The sequence below is a fragment of the Melanotaenia boesemani genome, chromosome 3 (genome assembly GCF_017639745.1).
Source record: "Melanotaenia boesemani isolate fMelBoe1 chromosome 3, fMelBoe1.pri, whole genome shotgun sequence".
In the NCBI taxonomy this organism is placed as follows: Eukaryota; Metazoa; Chordata; class Actinopteri; order Atheriniformes; family Melanotaeniidae; genus Melanotaenia; species Melanotaenia boesemani.
In genome coordinates this window covers 17,356,287-17,377,018 of record NC_055684.1, presented here as the reverse complement: position 1 = coordinate 17,377,018, position 20,732 = coordinate 17,356,287, and the positions used below count along the sequence as shown (strand labels likewise).

Genomic DNA, 20,732 nt, shown 5'->3' with positions numbered 1-20,732 from the left:
ATATCCATTTCCAAAAACAGCTGTAAATATTTAACGTTCTTTTTTTATTATTATTATTTCTGCATAAATCTCCCTGAATTTCTTAAAATTACCATACATTAAAGGATTGTTTATTGATTAGGCATTTAAAGATTTTGAAGATTTTAACCCTTTAAATGCCAGCTTGATGATTTGATGTCACTTGTGGATTTGTTTATATATATATATACAAAAAAAATTTAAATTTTCATTCAACAGATTTTGAGTGGCTGGGGGAGTGATTTTAAATATGTTGTGGACATGTTCATTACACAAAATACTAGGAAAAATATCATCTCCTGACCATTCCACTCTCACATGATTAAAATCTAATCTTATGCCATTCTTTACTTGTTGTATTCAGTTTCTTTTAGCAGATCAAACATCTGTAATCCACTTCATGTAAACACACTGTAAGGACTCATTGATGTTTATTGTTGCCATGGTGACTGACAGTCAGGAAGAAGCCGAGCAGTCATCATGACAACACAGCGCCATGCTGACTTTTCTGTGGTTGACAGAAAACAGGAAAGATTTTCAAGACTTTGAATTGGTGTCTTTGAATGGGGCTTACCTGCTGCAAGTTCACACCCTGAGTCTGCAAACAGACCATCATCATATCTGTGATAACTTGAACAGTTAGTGTTAGCGATTACTTTTAGAAATACTAAACAGCCACAATATTGGCGTTAAAAAGGTACTTTCAGCTAAGTGCTAACACTCGTAGGTTATGTCAGCATGTGTATAAATTCAGTATTAACATGTACATTTTTAACCTTAATGATCACTGTTATTTAGTGTGATTGCACGCTGATATCTACTGCTGAAGACTAAACACACATGACATTCAAAACATGATGAATGCACTATAACGGCAAAGCTTCACAAAAGTTTTATTTCTTCTGTGGACGGCATAAACATTAAATGTTGTAGCTTAGTTGTTGACATTTCTCTTAAAGCTGCAGCTGTCAGCCGGCTGGTGACACTCGAGGAAAAGTCAAGAGGAAGAACCAGCTGCTGGCTCTTCAAGCTCTGTAAAAGGCATTACTTCTGTGAAATAACGTCATACTGATTGAAATCAGCAGCAGTTTATCATGAGCCCACACCAGACAGCCTGGTTGTCCCACTTTTTAACTGATCAAATATCCTATCTGTTTATTGATTAGGCATTTTGGTGACACACATGTTCAGACGCATGGACACACATAGGAACACACTGTGGTTTTCCAGGGACAGTAGATGGAGGAGGAGTGTTCAGCATTGATTTGATGAGTGTAATGGAAAGAATGCCTGACTCTGCTTAACCCGAACGACACACACACACACAGACACACATTTGGTGATGTGTAAACATCCTCTTAGTGGAGGAGGACCAGAGACTCAGCTGTGAGTTCAGTTCCCTCCTGAGTCTGGTAGGAATAGCAACGTTAGAAAAATCCCTCTGTGTTTCTTCTTTAAGTTTGAAGTGTAATAGCTGATCATACAGAATTTTACAGCACTGTTTTAACTGTGTCAAAATGGCTCTAAAACAGACTAACAATTAGAATAACATATATTAAGCTATTATGCTTTCATAAGAAAAAAGTCATATGCTGGTTTTCACTTGAAGGACTTCCGCTTGTCCCTGCATTTGACTGGCAAGCTTTTCAGGGTGTACCCTGCCTCTCACCTACTGGGATGGGTTTTGTTTATCTGTGGCAACAAAGCCAGCAGTGGAGTAACCATCTCTGCACCTAAATTAATTCTGTCTCAGACTTGATCAGTGAGGCTCACATCAAAGTGTTTTTTGCTGCTTTTGGTATAAATACAAAACTCAAAAATCACATAAGCATAAAGAAATAAGACCCTTTAGATTTAGAAAAAACCTGCCAAGCAAGGAGCTCAAACTCAACAGTTTGTGATGAATATTCCACATATGTTTAAAACAGATTTGGTTTTTAAAAAATTGGGTCATAACAACAGATTTATCATATTTTGTTCTCAAATATAGTCAGCTCATACAGTTTCTGTGAAAGCAAAGAAAAACCAACCATAAGGTTTTATGATGTGAACTTTTACAGAACAAATCACGCCTTTATTCATGTGGTGAATGACAGAGGGTAATCCCCTGGGCTATTGAAGCTATCAGTAGATCATTCATTAACATATGGTATGCCTGCCACTACATGAGTGCAGGGATTTTCTTTGACCAATCAGAGAATCTCATGTGTGAACAAATCAGCTGTGGACCAAACTGTAACATGCCTGTTCATCACTGTTTGCTGCAGTCAGCAGTTTCTTTGTAAATATTCAATTAGAAGGAAGATTCAGTATTTACAGCTATTTGACTGTATGTTTATTCTTCTTATTTGTTTGTTTGTTTTTTTTTTGTTTGTTTTTTGGGGGGTTTTTTTTGTATATTTTTAATTAATTTATTTATTGTTACATGCAGAGTGAACGTATCATTGCAAACCTAACAACCAGTATGTATTCATTTTCATAATTTGTTCATGTAAAATCCACTTGCTGGTGCATTTATACATATTCAGTACGTCCACAATGTCATTATGTAAGTTTTAAGCAACATAAAGCAGCAGAAACTCTTGTCAGCATTATAATTATACATTATCATTATGTGAATATTCCTAAATATTATGTTTTGTGTTGCACTTTTTCAGCATTATCACTACTACCTGGATCATTTTAGCATGAAATCCAGAAGTAATGTTTATTTATGTATATTTAAGAATGCTTTTTGTGTCATCACAAGTTGCCCTTTGGGAAACGTTTAGAAAAAAATGGTAGCATATGGTTTTCAATCCTGGAGCTCCTGAGTAAAATTTAAATTTATTTCACTGCTGCCCCTCCAGCTTAATAATGTGGATTTTTTATTTATTTATTTGTACAGGTTCATAATGCAGGTACTCAAATGCCAAATACTGCTGTGCCTGATACGTCAAAGCACTAACAACAAATGACATTATATACATCTCTGCACTACTGCCGGCTTTGAAAAATAAGTTAGGGTAGCCCTTTAGTTATGGAACATTTTATTATTTTGTTTTATTTTATACTTTGTTTGAAGACTTATATTTTTTAATTGGGAAATTATTGTTCCTGTTGCCAAGTTAGGATTTATTTCAAATAAAGGCTAAACGTAAGTCATCTCTGGGTCCAGTCTGTTAAAAAAAGGGCTATCTGCACAATATTGGTTTTATATTGGCTGGTTTCTTTTGGTTTGGAATTTTCCCCTATTCAGGTGCACCTTTGTGGTATCCACCTCTATTCTTAACGAACCCAAACACCCCCCATTCTCATCCTACAGAGTGGCTGTACGGGTGCTACATTAGTATTTAACTTCTTATCAGTTTCAGCTAAGGGTTAACAGCAGTTGCAGCTCTTACTTAAGAAAGACTGAAAAGTATTTTAACAACATAAAATAATTGCATTGACTGTTTAAGAAACAGCACTAAAACACACACACACACACAAACACTGTATAAGGATAATTGCTAAACTGTAAACAAACCCGAAAGCCTAAGGCTGGGAGAAATCCTCTATAAGTCTTTCTGTGCCCCAACACAGCGTCACTGACCTGAACATTATTCTTTCTAGCATTTCAAACATTTCAGCCCCTTTGAGGTGCGTTTGATTTACAGACACAGAGCAGATACGCAGAAAATCAAACATGCTCCTGTGTTTATTGAAACTGTGCAGTCCTCTCTTTGTCCGTCTCTGTCTCTGGTTCATTGTTCAGAGATCAGTAACTGTCTCTTTCTTCACAGCTGGACACCACCAAGACGTGCAGGAATGTAAACTAAGTGCAGTTTAACTGTGTGACACTCTGGCTCCCTCTGATGGACGGATGCTGTCAGCTGACCTTTTTATTATTTGCTTTCTTTATTAAAAAAGAAAGAAACATTGAAAGCCTAACTCTTTATTTAGCACTGAATATTTCATTTGGAAACCTTTACAACATAGCACTTCCTGTAATTCTTCAACCTCACTTTCTCCACTTCCTTTTCTCATTTACTACTCATTTCTTTTCCATTTGTACGCCACTGTATCTCTATCCCCCTTTTTTCATATCCTTTTCTTTTCACTCCTTTAAACAAAACTGCAAAAACAAAAAGAACAAAATCCTCCAAGTTAAGAACTGCAGCAGGGTCAACACAATGGCCCAAATGGCAGTTTGTTCCACTTGTTTGCAGCATAACATAAATGCTGCTTCTCCATTGTCAGTATAGATTCTGGTCTGGACTAACTAACCTGAGTCATTGGAAGAGTCCTCCTTGGTTTATATTCTCTAAAAATATCCCAGATACTCTGAGCTAAATTATTATTTGATTTGTTGTATATATATATATGACAAATTTGTAAATCCTGAACAATCAGCATTGTTCCCAGTAGTCCACGCTGTACCATCACTTTCCACCTGTTTGTATTTAGCCTGTGGGTACTGGCAGGTCTGTGTATTTACCAGACAACATATAATAGCGTACAGTTAGTAAAAAATATACAATGTTCTTTTATTTCCTTATTATTACTGATGTTATTATTACCCTTATTACCATTACTGTTGTTACTGTTATAAATGATAATATGTAATTCAATGTTATCATTATTATTATTATTATTATTACTATTATTATTATTATTATTATTATTATTATTATTATTATAATAATTATTCATATTGTTGTTGTGATACAAAATAAGGAGAAAGTGCAGATTGCTGTTACTACTGTTTTCTTGATTGCTGCTCTATGATGAAGCTGATTCTATTCATTGTTTATATTTGAATGAAGTTATTGGGCTTGGCTGAGTCCAATAAACTGTAGAAGTCAGAGTTAAATCCTCTAAAACAGTGTTTCTCAGTTCTGGTCCTCAGGCCTCACTGCCCTGCACGGTTCAGAGGTAACCCTACTTTAACACATAAAAGGTTTTTTCTTGGGAAATCGCTGTTTTTCTACAAAACACCACAAACGCATTCGATAAATCTTTATTAATTTCCTCAACATCTTAGTCTTTGTTATATCAAACCCATTTTCTTTTCTTTGCAAAATGCAAACAACACTTCATGAATGAGACACAACTTGCAGTTATTTAAGTTATTACTTCCTTATTTAGGAAACTTCATCTCACAATTACAAGGTCCATGTCAGACCACTTCTCCATGTCACTTTCATTGTTTCCATTATTGGTTTTTCATCATGTCTGTTCTATCCCTAATTCCTCTATGGTTTCTCATACTCTACCACTTTCTTTTTTTCCTTAATTTCTTTTGTTTTCATTTTCTTGAACAACTGACTCCTCCCCATTCCTGCTCTACCCTCTACATTCTTTGGGACTAAAGGGATTTTTGTATCATGTAGGACAAGGGTGAAGTGGTATGATTTGACATCACCTGTGAAAACAGCTTCTTCTAGCTGACCTGAAAAACATTCACTTTGAGGCGGGAAAGCAGTTCTGGACTTGTTAGAGCACCATGAGAGTCTTACTTCAATGGTGTTGCAAAGCTACTACTAAAACAACACAACATTCAACCCTTTGTGTTCCTGCCTCTGAAGCTATTCAATTTAAAGGTTATTCAGTAGGAGTTCAATTTACTGGTGCTCTTGTTTTTTTTTTTGTTTGTTTGTTTTGTTTTTTTGTTTTGTGTGTGTGTGTGTGTGTTTCTGTTACAGTGGGTTATCGGCCAATCTCCCTAATCCATTCCAGATGAGGAGTGGTCGGCATTCCTGCAGGGCAAAATGATCAAATTACTAGAGTAAAACTCGCAACAACACTCAGTGAGCCTGGTTTTTGTTTTTTCAAAATAAAAACCAGTGTTACTATCAGATTCATTAACCATTAAATATTGAAATGTTTAGAAAAAATAGAAAAAGTATGTTATCTGTACTTCCACATCATTTAATTTAGCATGTGGCAAGTGTGATACAGTATAATCCCAAATGTTTAAAACACAGCTCTCATGGACTAATGTTTTATTCATCACAGAACATAGAAAATATATCAGATGTTGAAAGACAAACATCTTACTATTTCATGAAAATATTAGCTCACCAGTAATTTGATGGCAGCCGCACATCTTAAAAGAGTAGGAAGAACGGAGGCAACGAAAGCTTAAAACATTAGTGGTACAAATAGCTTGAAGAGCACAGGTTGATATATAAAGAGCACCTTAAAGAGGCAGAGTCTCCCAGAAGTGAAGATGGCCCAAGCTTCATCTGGAAAAAAATGAAAAAAAAATAGCGCTGTATCATTACACTTCTATAAATCGTTGCTTGTGAAAACGGTCCCATCGATGGCATCCACAAAAGCAGGTTAAGGTTCCATTATGCAAAGAAGAAGCCATAAGCTGTGCATGATATCTTCTCTGAACCAAAGATTATTTAAAATATACTGGGGCAAAGTAGAAAGCTTTTAAGTGGTGTGACAAATCAAAATTTAGATTTCTATTTAAGGAAATCATAAACGCTGCATACTCAGACTAAAGAACATAGCAACCGTCTGGCTTGATATGAACACTCAGGTCAAACATCTGCATCGCTGATGGAATGGAGGTGCATTAGCTTCTATGGAACTCACTACTTGCACTTCTAGAAAGGCATCATCAGTGTTGAAATGCATATTCAATTTTTAGAGCTACATGTGCTTCCATCCAGATGACATATTTGTTTCAGGGGAGGCCTTGCATACTTCAGCAACACAATGCTAAGCCACATACTGCTTCTGTTACAACAGCATTGATCATAGTAGAAAAGCTCAGATGAAGTCCAGATTTTTCACCAACTGAAAAGTTGTAGGACATCATGAAATGCAAAATACTGCAAAGAACCATCTAAACATCCACAATCCTATATCAGATAAAAAATGGAACAGCATTTTATTTTATGGGGGTTTTTTTGTTTGTTTATTTTGTTTTGTTTTTTGTTTTGTTTTGTTTTTTTGTTTGTTTGTTTCTTTTTTTGTTTTTGTTTTTTTGTTTGTTTTTTGTCTTCTTTGCTTTGGATTTTACTGTTGGTATTTTTTTTGTCATTGTTGATTATTGTCAATGAAAAAAAGAGAATATCAAACTGTATTATAAGATTTGTTGTTGTTGTTATAACTGTTAACAGTCATAATTAATTTATAGATTACACACTATTTATTTTAGATTATTAAATTAAAAAAACCAAACCAGGTGATTAGATTTTTACTGATACCTGTGGAGACTTGTACACACGAACTGTTTTTATTATTTTGAAGGCTTCTTTCCGGAAGTCGTCTCGTCATTGATGATGAATGGACAGGCGTATAGTGGCGTATAACGGGACGTGCGTGTGGCTTGAGCCCTGATGAAACAGTATTTTCTCTGTGATTGGTGTGTAGCAGGATGAGCAACGCAGGTAACACATGACACACGAAGGGACACAACTTTACACTGGTTAACAAACAATAATGAACCGAGTCGAGAGACGCATGACTGCAGCAACAGATAGCTCATCTCCGAGACGTTTAACAATTGAAGCCGTTTTAACTATTTCTAATCCAAATTCATTTGAGGTAGATGCAGGGTTTAGATTTGGTCAAAAGATAAAGGTGATGGAAAAACTGGATGCACATGTGATTAGGTTGTGTTAAAAACAGTTTAAACAGACTTAACTACAGATTATACCATCAAATGTAGGAGGTGATGCCAGGCTTGAATGAGTTTTTAGTTGTTGTTGTTTTTTTCTTTCTTTCTTTCTTTCTTTCTGTTTTACGTCTTGGACATTTTCCATTTCAAAGTGAAAGTAAAAGTATCTCTGTTAGTCTCCCTTGGGAGAAATTTGTCTGACAGGATTGTGTGGGCCGGAGTCATGGAGATTCTTGGTAAAGCTGAACATGCTTGATTTTGTTTGGAATTGTAGCTGCAAACAGTAGGTAAATTAAAGCTGCAGACAATCCTCTCTAAACCAGGGTTCATGAACAGTATTACAACAATTACTCACAATAAGAGTATAAAATATTCAGCCAAAATGATAAAATCAAGTAGTACAGTGTGGAAAAAAACAGAAGCAAAACAGCAAAGAATTTAAACTTTTGTCTCTTGTACACTAAAATCAATATTGTGTCAATAATATATAAAAAAATATCAAATGCTGAAAATTTCATTTTAATATTCAAGTAAAAGATTAACTCATTTTGATTTTGATGGTAGAAATAGCCTAGGTCAACATCTGGGAACTGAAGAGACTGTTGCAAGACTTTTAGGAGAGATGTTTTTCCTATTGTTTTAGTAAAACTTTTTAAGGAAGCTAAAGATTGTTGGTTTCCCAGATTTACTATCAAGAAGGGATTTGGTATTGGGAACAAAACACATTTAATGTTTGTTTGTTTGTGTTTTTGTTTGTTTTCAAATAAGAAAAACAGAATTGAATTGATTGAATTGAGCTTATTGTTATTTTTTTTATGTATAATGGTTTTCAGATATAGGCCAAGATGCTGTACCTTTCTCTCATCACTCGGTAAACCAACCACTTTTTGAGTGGTCTTCCAGTAATGAACATTTTTCAGCCTATGCTGAGATGTTCTGAAATTCAGTCTTGGCAAAATGACAGAAAACACAAGTAATTCTGGACTGCATGTTCTTACATTTCCTATTGTGCAACCGCCTTTATGCTTTTCAGTAGAATCTGTGAAATGGTTGTGTTCTGCAGGTTGTAACTTGTCACAAGCTTCTTTAGAAGTCAAACTGGGTAACAAGCCAAGTGCAACAAACCATAAGCAGGAAGGTGGGTTTAGAAATTAATCACACTCACAAAAACTTGGCAGATTCCCATTTGATGAGATTTACATTCAAACTGTAACACGAGGGCCTTTATTATGTAAAACAACACAAATATTTGTCTTTTCAACTACATGAACAGACCAGTGAAAACTGATCTGATATTAACTAAAACATCAGATCAATTTTAACTGATATGATCAGCCACACAATCAGACCAGTAAACACTGATATGAACATAATGAGATCTGTCACCTCACCGTTAAGCCTTAAATTACAAAGCAACAGTTTTTATGCCATTGTATTTGTTTCTACAAGATACCTTGCCAGAATTAGTTTTAACTTTGATTTTATAGTTGGTCACTGTGAAAATGACAGTGTGTCATCCCACATACCATGTAGTCTACATCTTTGAATCTTATTTGGTTAGCAATTCAAGTGCTTGCTAGTGATTCTATGCATCTTTATGCAACAGAGGTGAAGCATCTGACTCCACTGTGGACTTTATTGCACTTTATTAAGGAAGGACATATTAATATGTTAATGGAGATTAAACACAAGGAAGAGTTTCTCTTTGTTTATAATAGAAAAAGGGAATTTAAACAACCAAAGTAATGGCACAAATGAAAGTGTATGTTTATAGTAGAAAGGTGAAATTACTTCTTACTGTGAAAGCAGAACTGAGCTGAAGTTTATAGCTCACTGGTCACCGTGTCAAGGCTGGAAACCTTTTTTTAGCTGTGAAGTTAAGTAGGTGAACTTGAAGGTTGCTGCAGATCCACTTTTGGATCCAGCCTCAAGTAGGCATTCTAGGTAATTCAGTTTTTGTCTCTTTTGCATTGACTTTATGCTGTCTGAGGTTCAGACAGCCCAAGAAACTCACAGAACTAGAAGCTTTTTGCAGGGAGGACAATAGGAACCCTCCTCCTCAATAAAGACGTGAAACTCAAAGCTGACTAAAAGGAACATTTACAAGAGGAGATTATTTCTAAAGGTTTTGCTGCTTACCTATAATGACCACGCAGGGTCTCTTATCATTGGCTGTGGAATTTTGCAATCAGGAATCAGGAATTTTGCAAATATCCACAGTAACAAACAGTTTGTCCTTCTGGTAATGTCTGTAGTGACATATTCAAGAAATAATCAGATTGATCAATAATAATAATTATTATTATTATTATTTTTCTATCCTTTTACTCAATAAACCTAGCTGCACATCAGAATAGACTATATTTAGATTTTTGAGTATTTGTCACTTACTACAATAGTTCTGTGTAATTTACAGAAAAAACTGATTCCAAAAGAGATTTCAGTAGTAAAAGTCAGCGCGTGAACCCTGAAATCACTGTAACAGAAAAACAGAGAGTTCGCTGGGAGTGCCCTGCCCCTTTCTCAGTAATTTCTGGTGTCATGTTAAACCATCACCATTTTAGATTTGACTTACTGGAACAGCTGCAGGGTAGGTCGGAGGGGCGTCATGCACGAGCAGTCAAATTCACTTCAAACTCATGAGCTGAGCTCATCAGAGCAGATTATTGTGGAACAACATGATGTAACTTCCTCATCAGAGTTCTCTCATCTCACAATAATCATGCTAAATGCAAATTTATTAAGGAAGTTACTTGCAATACCTAATTTAATACAGCATATTATTTTCAGTGTTACCATCTGAATATTTATTAAACAGACAAGACTGGAAACTTTTTGGCAAAATACAGAAAGTCACTAAATGCATTTTTAAATGCCCATGACATCATGTGTATTAGCTTAGATTAAACCCAGTTTAAGAGAAATACAGTAAGAGTTGATCAGTTATTTTGTTTACTCTGCAATAACTATGAGTTGCGTCTGATTGCAGGTGTGTACCCCCCTCCCACTGCTCCCCCAGCCAATATGTTCGGCAACGTGCCTGGATATGAGGACATTGCAAACGGAGGTAAGAAAAGTCCAACTCCCTCAACTTTTCACAGTGCAACAGCTAAATATGCTGCTAACTTTGTCAACATCATTGCAGGTTTCATTCCCCCCACACCTATGAAGCATGGACCCCTACCCCAACCGGGTCCTGCCCCCACTGAGTGGAGGTGACATCACCCGCATTCACTAGATACTCAAGATTGCTTTAAAAGGAATGTTCTGGTTTAACACAGGATGTGTTTCTCTGTTTTCTAGCATCCCCTCACTGTCAGAGGAAGTGGCTCGTGAGGCGTTCAAGAGCTTTGCATCATCTAATTGCTGCTATAGCTCAGCACCAGCAAACGATGGTGTCATCACAAACATGGAGGTGTACAACACATACAGGGTGAATTGATATTTGTAGTCTTCATGAAGCTCGAATGCCTTATCCCTCTAGCAGTCATCTTTGAACTTTACAAAGAATGCTTCCGTTGACAGGCACATATCCTTTTCAGCCATGTGTCCTGTGAGAATCACATGCACTTTGTCACTTCACATTATATTCTCCCCAGCATGAAAGTGAAAATTACTCTGGGGAGGAAAAGAGGCTAAAATCTCCACTAGACTGCCTTTCACTTACATTCTAAAATGTACAATTCAGAGCAACGCAGATGTTTTTTTTAAAGGAATTGAAAACTGCAGGGGAAAGTTGTGACTTTAAGGTCATTTCACATTTCCTCAAATGAATTTGCTCTGTTAACTTTTTTTTTTTTTTTCAAGATTCCTTCCAGAGTATGTTAGGTTTCATGATAAGACATCAACACATGTTAAAACATGCCTGTTAGGCAATCAGCTCTCTAAGAAAGAAAATGAAAGAGATCAGAGTGTGGACAGTGAGCATGAATGGCTTATTGTAAAGTTCACATCAGTGCAGAAAAAAATGAGAAAGCAGTGATGAGTGAAACTGTGCAAAACTGCTGCTGTCAGCTTGAGGTAAATAATGTCATCTGAGGATGTGGGTGCGAGGACACCTGGATTAACACCAGCATCACTCGATCCAGGTATAGATTGAATGTTAATACTAGAATCAGTGAGGTATGTTTGTTACTACAAAATGCCCCTTATTGACTCTTCGGTCTCCTTTTCTCAGTGCTTAAAAGACCTGTCCACACAGAAGACTGTTTTACATCTTTTTATGTACACTTAAATCGTGTGAGTGGTGACCTCAGACACGCTCTGGTTACATTAATTGTAGTGGTATAAACATCTGAGCTTACAAAGCATCTTCACGTCTGAAACAACAAACCAGTTTTAATATTATGATAGAAATGTTAAATATGTTTGTTTTTTTTTCCGTCCACAGACATCTTCATCAGCTAAATTGCCATTAGCACAATATTATAATCAGCAAATGTGTGATTAAAGTGTGATTTGTGTTCTGTAGTATCGTCTGGAAACGTTCACTGAGTCCAGGTCAACTGAGTGGGCTCACAAACCCTATGAAGGTGAGCACACAGTTGCAGTTTGTTCAGGCCAGCCTTTATGGTGAACCCCTGAAAATGATTTTGAGTGATTGACTTTTATTCACACTCAGAAACATTGAATGCAGCTTTACATTAAAGCTGATGACATTACTATGGCAGCGGTTTTGTTAATCAGATCATTTCTGTGTCTCACAGGGGAGCAAGCTGACTTTTACACCCAGACCGCCCCCAGACCCTGGGAGATCAACGCCGCACCCTCTAAACACTTCACCAATCAAACGGAGGAGATTCGTGTGCCCTACACCTCTTCCATCAAGGTCATTATTTTTTAGAAGGAGCTGTCTTTCAAAGTCCACCGTCTTCTGTTGTTGCTTCTTGGTTTCTTTACATTGAACTCACCACAGGTATTTGGTGAGTTTAACGGGATCTGCTCGGAGTAGACTTGATGTTGTTGCAGTCATGATTGTAACTGCTGCTGCAAAAAGCCGCAGGACATGTGGTTTTAGATGAAATCTTAAACATGTGGTGTATTTCTTTTCACAGTGCCTTTCATGTGGTACCAGTCATTATTTTCTAGATGTCCCAGTGGCCAGAAAAGCCACTAAAAAGCTACTTAAGCTCTTTTTAAACCAGATTTAACAAATGATTGTATAGCTCTACATGTGGCTGATCACTGAAATTGTAGTTTTTTTGATTGGGACCTGATCCTATTAACCCAAAATAACAAGAGAGTTTCCAGAGATTTTTTTTAAGGTTTGATAAGTTCTTAACGTGGCTCCCGGTGTGCCTTAATATTGCCTCAAGTCCTTTCCAGAAACTTTTGAGATGTTTCAGAGATCCTTGAAGAAGTGACTGGGGTCTGTTGAAATCTGTTTTCCTAAAGTTTTTTATAGACTTCAAATCCTCTGAGTCAAATGACTTCTAGCATATTGTACAGCATCGGTAGTTTACTGTGGTTTTTTTGCTGTGAGAATAAATTCTGATCTAAAGTTGAACATGAACATCAGGCTGAGCTTATGTGCTTCTATAAGACAGTAAGGTTATTTTTAACTTTTTTGTGCATGTGTGTTTGTGTGTGCGTATGTAGGTATGCGACAAGTGCAATGGCCAAGGGACATTGCCCTGCACTGAGTGCAACGGAGATGGAAATGTAAGAAAACTGTCATTTAACCAATAAACCAGTTATAGTAAACCACATAATGAATGATGACATAGAAAATAAGAAGATGTAGTAGAATAATAAACAGATCAAGTCAGTCAGGAGTAGCACATTCACACTGAAGAATATGTTTGTATTGTGTCTGTAGAAACCGTGCTGGGTGTGCAATGGCTCTGGAACGAGGAGCAATGAAAACTGCACTCGCTGTAACGCTTCGGGAAAAGAGAGGTAATCCAGAGCGCTCAGAGAGTTCTGGCACCAGAGAGAACAAAGGTTAAGGGTTGGATTTAATAAACAGGAGTGTGATCACAAATTATGTAGAAGGGGGTCTCCAGTTCTGTGGGTGAAGCTCCAAAATGAGACGAGTTGCTGCTAATTAGAAACTAATAAATTCACCAGGGACGTAGTTACAGCTTTGTCTTTTGACCACATATGCCATACAAACAGGAACCTGATTATCTGCTCATTTAAAATATTTTGGATTTGCTTCGTGGCTCAAATAAAAACAAAGATTTTATTGTGTCAGCTTTGATAAACAATCTCTTACTTTCACAAAAGTGTAATTTGACTTCAGTACATTTAAATTTGTTAGTTTGCTGCATGATTAGGTTTCTGACTGCATATAAAAACTGACAAAACGATTTTAATACCAAAACAAGATTGGTTAAAGGTGCAAAACAATCCTAAATCAAACTTTAAAGATGAAATCCAGGTCTACTCAAATCCTCTGGATTTAACTTAGTCAAAAGAAATCGAAAGTGAAGTTGATATTTCCTGATGTTGTTACAGAAGTTAGAAAACACACCAAATTCTACCAACTATGTTCACTTTGTTGGAGTTCTCTACTCTTTTGATAAATTTAATCCTGATTTTAATTAGTTTTAAAGATGTGAAGTCAAGTGAAATAGTATTGGTGAATTTGGCACTTTTTATCAGTTTAGTCTAATACATAAATGTCGGATTGTCTCTGAATGCACCATAAGTGTGAGTAAAATCATGATAATAAAATCAGTTTCAACATCATTTTTAAACTTAAGAGAAAAACAGCTAATGTGACCTAAAAAACACAGTGAATGTGTCCTTTAAATGACCCTTTTCTGATATAATCAGACTACTTAACAATTCGAGACATGGCTTACAATTGTGTGACTGTGTGTGTGTATACGTCTTTCTAGGTGTACAGTGTGTGCTGCTCGTGGAACGAAGGAGTGTGATACCTGTAAAGGAAAACGACAACTGCTGAGTTACATCAAACTGAAAGTGAAGTGGTAAGTAATGATACAACACTGGAACTGTGTCATATTCCCAGGAAAGGATTTAAGTGACTCTTTACAGATTCTTTAAAACATTATATTGGTCCCTCAAGTGTTTCCAGGAGTCTGTAGGAAGGTTCAAAGGATAATTTAGAACATCAAAGCTTTTGGAGAGTCTGGGTTTTCTTACGAGGTAACAGAGTTTACTTGAGTCTTAAGAAGTCTAGCTCCAATGCATGGGATTCAAATTAAATGAAAATGGATGTCCTCAACAGCTTTTTCCACAAGCTTATACCCTATTAATGGCCCATCAAGTTGTGCCAGGTGAGTTAGAGCATGTATAATAACAATAAACCTTGATTCTGATCTACGCATCCATTCATTGTCTATTCTTGCTTATTCCAATTAACCTTAAAAGCTTATTAACATCCTGGACATGTCATCTGTCCATTGTAGGGGTGGGAAACCTAAAAGACCATCTAAATCTGTAATATACTAGTTTTCATTATTGATCTATCGACTCCTCATGAGCGCCTTGTGAAGTCAGAGTCATAATTCAATTGTGTTGATAAATGTACAGACTGTTGGATATAAACACAGTGTATGTATAACAGAATTAAATGCTTACTGTACTGGGCTTGTATTTGCAAAACTTGTGCAGATCATAGGGTGTGCAGTGTTGAAGAGTCAGCTCTGTGTAATGTTTATGTGTGTGTGTCTAAATGTTAAGGACAAACGAGGTGGATGACCATGTGGTGGAGCAGAACTCTGGTCTGAAAGTTGATGATCTGCGCTTAGTGAGCGGCAAGGAGCTGTTTAAGAGCAGCCAGGGCCCGGTACACACACACACACACACACACCCACACACACACATATACACGTGCATGCACACACCCCCATGCACATGGACAGATGTCATTTATAAGTGATGACTAATTAAATATGGTATCATAAATGAAACACATCATTTATCTTTGAAAAAGCTTTTACTGAAAAATTTTCTCCCTGTCTCCTCTCAGATCTACCCGCTGCTAGGGTTCCCAAACCCATCCATCTCTGAGGCTTCTGAGCGTCTTATCAGAGAGCATCAATCCAAATATGCTCAAACTTCCAGGATCCTGCAGCAGGTAGGAAAAAAAACTGAAAAGTCATCCTGAAATAGTCAGTTTGGACTCAGTGATTTGGACCAAAATTCATATCTTGGTATTTTTAGACTGAAGTACATAGATGTGGCATTGTGATGATTATTAATAATTATAAAGTTCATGTCATTTCTATGTTTATCTGTTTCTGTTGTCAGACAAGATAATAAATCTGGAATAATGGTCATTGTTAACCAGTACTTTCTAGTTCTACGACAGCCAGGTCTTTAGACAAGACCATCAATGGCAAAGACTTTGATGTGGGCTGCATTTACAAGTGAATATGATTACTTGGAGAGGAAATTAGTTTACAGATCACTGCAGTGCAATCAGGCTAATGTGCTGCTGCCACTGACTGAGCAGAGCAGGCAGAAAGAAGTGTTGGAGGAAAAGCAGGTCCAGCCCAACATTGAATTATATGAATAATACAGTTTATATTGATTCTCTGTTCCATTGGATGAACCAATATTGTCTCCATTTCTGTCTCATCTGGAAAAACTAGTTATATAAGTAAAAAGTCTGGTAGGTCATGCAGTTCTCTTGTGAATTTTTTTCTTACTATTGTAGTTGTGTCCTGAAGAATTTCAGTTACAACACTAGCTTTGCTTGACAGATTAGAAAATAGATCATAAATCTGATAAACTGGTTATAATTACATTTTTAGTACTAGACTGTTTTTCCCTGCTATCAGTTGAAGGATTTCTAACATAACAAAAATACAAAAAAAAAATTCACACAGTTATTTGTTACCAAACAACTGAGAACTGAGATGTAGGAGATAGATAGATAGATAGATAGATAGATAGATAGATAGATAGATAGATAGATAGATAGATAGATAGATAGATAGATAGATAGATAGATAGATAGATAGATAGATGGAGGACGAATGGACGGATGAATGGACAAGCAGCCAATAAGATCTTTTTACAAAAGGCTGACCCTGCATTGTATGGCTTTAATCATGGCTGCACAAACGCTTTTCACTTTGAGAAGCACCGATCCGCTTTTTGGGCGTTCCGAAATTTGAATATCGGCTGATACCAATATTTTCCGATAACAAATCATTTTACATGAACATTATTGTGATTATATTCATTATTGTTGTTGTTATTATTATTGTGTAGGCTTTCATTAGCACAGGGGTCTGCAACCTTTACAATCCAAAGAGCCATTTTTCCCTCAGCCCAGCTAAATAAAACATGTTTAGAGTCGCAAATGTTACGAGACACTTTGAAAAATGAAAACTTGTAATTAATTATCAATATCTTTAAAATAAAGAAAAACTTGCTATGAGCCAAAGCACAACACATATTATCAGTGTTTTTTCAGCAGTGTTTACCTTTGCACAGTTGTCACATCTGGTGGTTATATAACTTTTCCCACCTTTTCATAAAATGTAGATAGCTTGGACAGACAAATATTGCACTTATAAAGGCAGTTTGCAAGATGATGCTGTATGGATACTACATTATGATGAAGAACAAAGTAGTATTGATGTAGAAAATAATAAAGAAATACATTACATGCTGCATTCACTTACACTTGGAAATTGCATAGCTTTGTGTGAAACAGTTCACGTTTAAGCTAAAGAATAAGAAATGAAAGCTAAAGCACAAAATACCTTAAATATAAGGTTCAAACGTTAAATAAATTGTAGTTTGAAAGAAGTCCCAAAAGCTCAAATAAGAGTTTAAAAAAAGTAAAATTTATACAAGATACTAGAAAAAAGTGTTCTTTGAAAATAAAATTTAAAATGTAATTTATTAATGAAGAGCAACTGTTATGCTAGTTCATGTGCAAGATTGAAACAATGAGGTGAAGATTAAATGAAAGTTTCCATTTCACTTGAAGCAAAGAGGAGGGTTTAAATACTTGCACAGATAAACAGAGCTAATGGAAAAGTCAGAGAAGTAAAACAGTTTAAATGAGTATCAGTTTGTGTATAAACACTGATAGTACTCGCAGTGCAAGACGAGTGCAACTGACATGCTAATTGCAGAGGCTGACAGCTGTATTCATGAACAGCCCATTTGCTAACAGTCGCTGTGCTAAGCTAACATGTCCTGTAAGCTCTTGCTTTGTATAAAACCAACAGACTAATGTTTTTCATTTTTTAATTAAAATAACCGTATCTGTCTCTTTTAGAGGCAGACGGTGGAATTAATCCCCATCACCAAGGTAAACTACAAGTGGAAAGGTGACATCCATTTCTACTACGTTTACGGAAATGAGAACAAAGTCATCGCCAACGACTATCCAGCCACCTGTTGCTGCGTCATCCTGTAAACACACGATCACATAGCTAAAACCAGACTGTTGTTCTTTTTTCTCTTTGTGGCTCTAATATTACTTTTTCTGCATCAAATCATCAAGTTAGAGGAATATTGCTTTTTCTTCCTATTCCAGTCAACACTTTAGAGCCGCTGTCCATTGCTCAGGTCAGACATGTATAGTCACGTCCACTGACACTTTTTTTTTCTTCTCAGATTTTCACCAAGTTACAGTTACGTAATGAATAAGGGCATTTATTGGGTCAGATTGCAAAAATACTTAAAACAGTACATCAATTAACTGTGCACAGAATAAATCCTAATACTTTTCTTGTAACCTCTGTTAGCATGATGAATTTAGCTTATTCTCTAAGAGTTTTGTTTTTTAGCTCTGGCTCTCAGACTCGTCCTCCAGTTAGAATGATGCAATGCTTTACAAGGCAGACAGTTTTACTACATACAATAGCTCCTCATCATGTATATCTGCCATATCAATCTTTATTAACCCCAAAGAAGCTTCTTCTTTTTTTTTATTTTTTAGCTAAATTGTTTACATTATACACTCTATAAAGATTCTGTGTACTTTTGGACACTTTTTTATGTTGTGTTTATGTGTTGTTGTTTCTTTTGTTTTTCTTTTTTTTTTTTTATAAAAGTTTACTAAAAGTGTGCTATTGTTTGCCATCTTGATGTTTTTACAACATCTAAAGTATTGCTGTGATTCCACCACTTCTTTTACAGTGGTGGTGCTGCTTTCCATTGTGCCTTCAGCTGCTAACTGTAAACCAGGTCAATACTGAGGTTTGGTTCAATAGCAAAAGTTACGGCATTGTCATGCTTCATATCAATGTTTTTGTTTTTTCGAAAAAATGCAAAACTCAAATATTGCTAAGCTTTATTTGTTTTGCCTTCCCTGCCACATACAATACACAATTGTATCACCGAACAATGTACATTAGACCTTGTCAGCTTCATCTTTCTTCATGTAAAAACAATCAACTGGCAGTCTGCCCGACAGTGAAGGGTATTCTGGGAAGGTGGAATTAGAAATCAACGAGTACTGTTTGTTGCCTGAAAGTTGTGACAGAAAAAGATTGTAAATAAAGACACAGCTGAGGTTTATTTAGTGAAAAATCCTGTAAACCACAAACTGAAAAGACTATCTCCGATCCTGGTGTTGTTCTTGGCTTAAATGAAAACATTTCTTTCTCGAGCCGTTTTTAAAACCTTAAAACCTTTTTGATGTTTAGATGGTTATTGTTGTATGTTCATTACATTACTAATGTAAAAATAGATTGCAGCTTCACGTATGTGGTTAACTGCTAAAACGTGGATGGAGGGAATCCATGTTTTCTGTGTACACATGTTTAAGTCAAGAGTTTGTTATGATCATTACAAGTTACTTTACTCAGTCCAACCTGTGTATCTGTGATGTGGAGGATAAAGCCACTTCAGTTTTTTTTACATTTTTTTTCTTTGTTTAACCAGTCATGCACATGTTTTATTTTCACTTGTTTGATTCTTTGTTTTCTGACCGTTTATGCATTTAAAAGAATGGAGTATTTGCTTTGGAGCAGTTACCTTTTCAATAGAACAAAAATTAACTTTAACATTCTTATTTTCATAATGTCCACATTGCAAAGTGTGGTTTTTGCATTAAATTGTTAGTGTAATGCTTAACACTCACATGTTGAGAGTGTCCTTGAACAAAGCTTAGTGTTATATCTCACAGTAAAGTTATGGTGGAATATGATAAGTCTTTATTATGTTGAGTGTTTCTTTGTCTGCAATGTCCATGGGGGGCTTCAAAATGTGAGGCAGGCCTTCCCAGAGAGGCTCAGTGGTTGGATAGGAGCATATATTACCTCAGTTATCAAAAGAATTTGTAATGTGGTTGTAAAGATTAAATACAATAGTTGTAAAGGAATTTGACTTTTTTTCTTACAGTAACAGACTAATAAATACCATATGATAAAACATTTAGGTATTTAAGGCAGACTTGCACCGAGTACGTATTAGATTAGAAATACTCACGATTCTATAGATATCTAGGAATTTAGCAAACTAAGCAAAAAAGTAGGTTGAGTCAGGTCTTTTTTGCCACTTTATCAAAGCTGCTACTAACAAACATTTCTGCTACTAACCTCTAGAATAGTCTGCTGTTGTCATAAATGATTAAAAAGTAAAGTCTGAACCTTTCTTGCTCTGTTTGGTCTTTTTATAGACACACAGGTGAAACAGCCTCTGCTCATTCTGGAAAGAAAAAAATGGTGATCATTTATGTCAACATGTGAAATTTTCCTATAACTATCAGGAAACATCTTATAGTAAGTCCCTGGAATATGATGCGTAATGGTGAGGAGAAAAATGAAAGATGAATGGGATACATACACATTTTTTACACAGCAACTTAATGTTAATCTTTGCAGTATAAAATGTGTTGAGGCCATTTTCACATTGACATGTCATTCACGCTTTTCTTTGTTTTATACTTTTTGTATATTTATATATCTCTGAGAGTTTTAGCTGCACATGGTGCTTGAAACGTCTGTCATTATTATTCTAAATTGACAACTGAATTTCATTATACTTATTTTTTTTATGATTTAATCATTTTACTATTAATTCTAATAAAACATTTCAGGCAAACTAAACTTGCCCCTCTAATCTAAAGGAGGAAAACCATCAAAGAAAAAAAAACCTTCATGGAATAACCTGCTCATTCAGTACATGCAGGTATCAGCTGACCTCATTCTTTGGACCTATAATGTTGCTG

At 35.9% G+C, this 20,732-nt stretch overlaps 1 protein-coding gene across 2 annotated transcripts; it reads left to right on the top strand.

Moving 5' to 3' along the window:
• Positions 1–7,299: 7,299 nt before the first annotated feature.
• LOC121637288 (protein SSUH2 homolog) lies at positions 7,300–20,150 on the top strand. Of its 2 annotated transcripts, none has more exons than XM_041981340.1 (12): positions 7,300–7,388; positions 10,608–10,685; positions 10,764–10,833; positions 10,922–11,051; positions 12,090–12,150; positions 12,325–12,446; positions 13,217–13,279; positions 13,437–13,516; positions 14,464–14,556; positions 15,272–15,371; positions 15,561–15,668; positions 17,832–20,150. In XM_041981340.1, the coding sequence occupies exons 1-12, from the start codon at positions 7,376–7,378 to the stop codon at positions 17,970–17,972; spliced, it is 1,059 nt and encodes a 352-aa protein (XP_041837274.1). In that variant the 5' UTR covers positions 7,300–7,375; the 3' UTR covers positions 17,973–20,150. The 2 variants fall into 2 exon arrangements, with proteins under 2 accessions (XP_041837274.1, XP_041837273.1); XM_041981339.1 differs by having other exon boundaries at positions 15,272–15,377.
• Positions 20,151–20,732: the final 582 nt, after the last annotated feature.

What these genes read in the sequence shown, in the direction of transcription:
- LOC121637288 (XM_041981339.1), top strand. An exon ending in TGAGGACATTGCAAACGGAG is followed by an intron (nt 10,686 to 10,763) that starts GTAAGAAAAGTC and finishes ACATCATTGCAG; the next exon opens with GTTTCATTCCCCCCACACCT. An exon ending in AGGTGTACAACACATACAGG is followed by an intron (nt 11,052 to 12,089) that starts GTGAATTGATAT and finishes TGTGTTCTGTAG; the next exon opens with TATCGTCTGGAAACGTTCAC.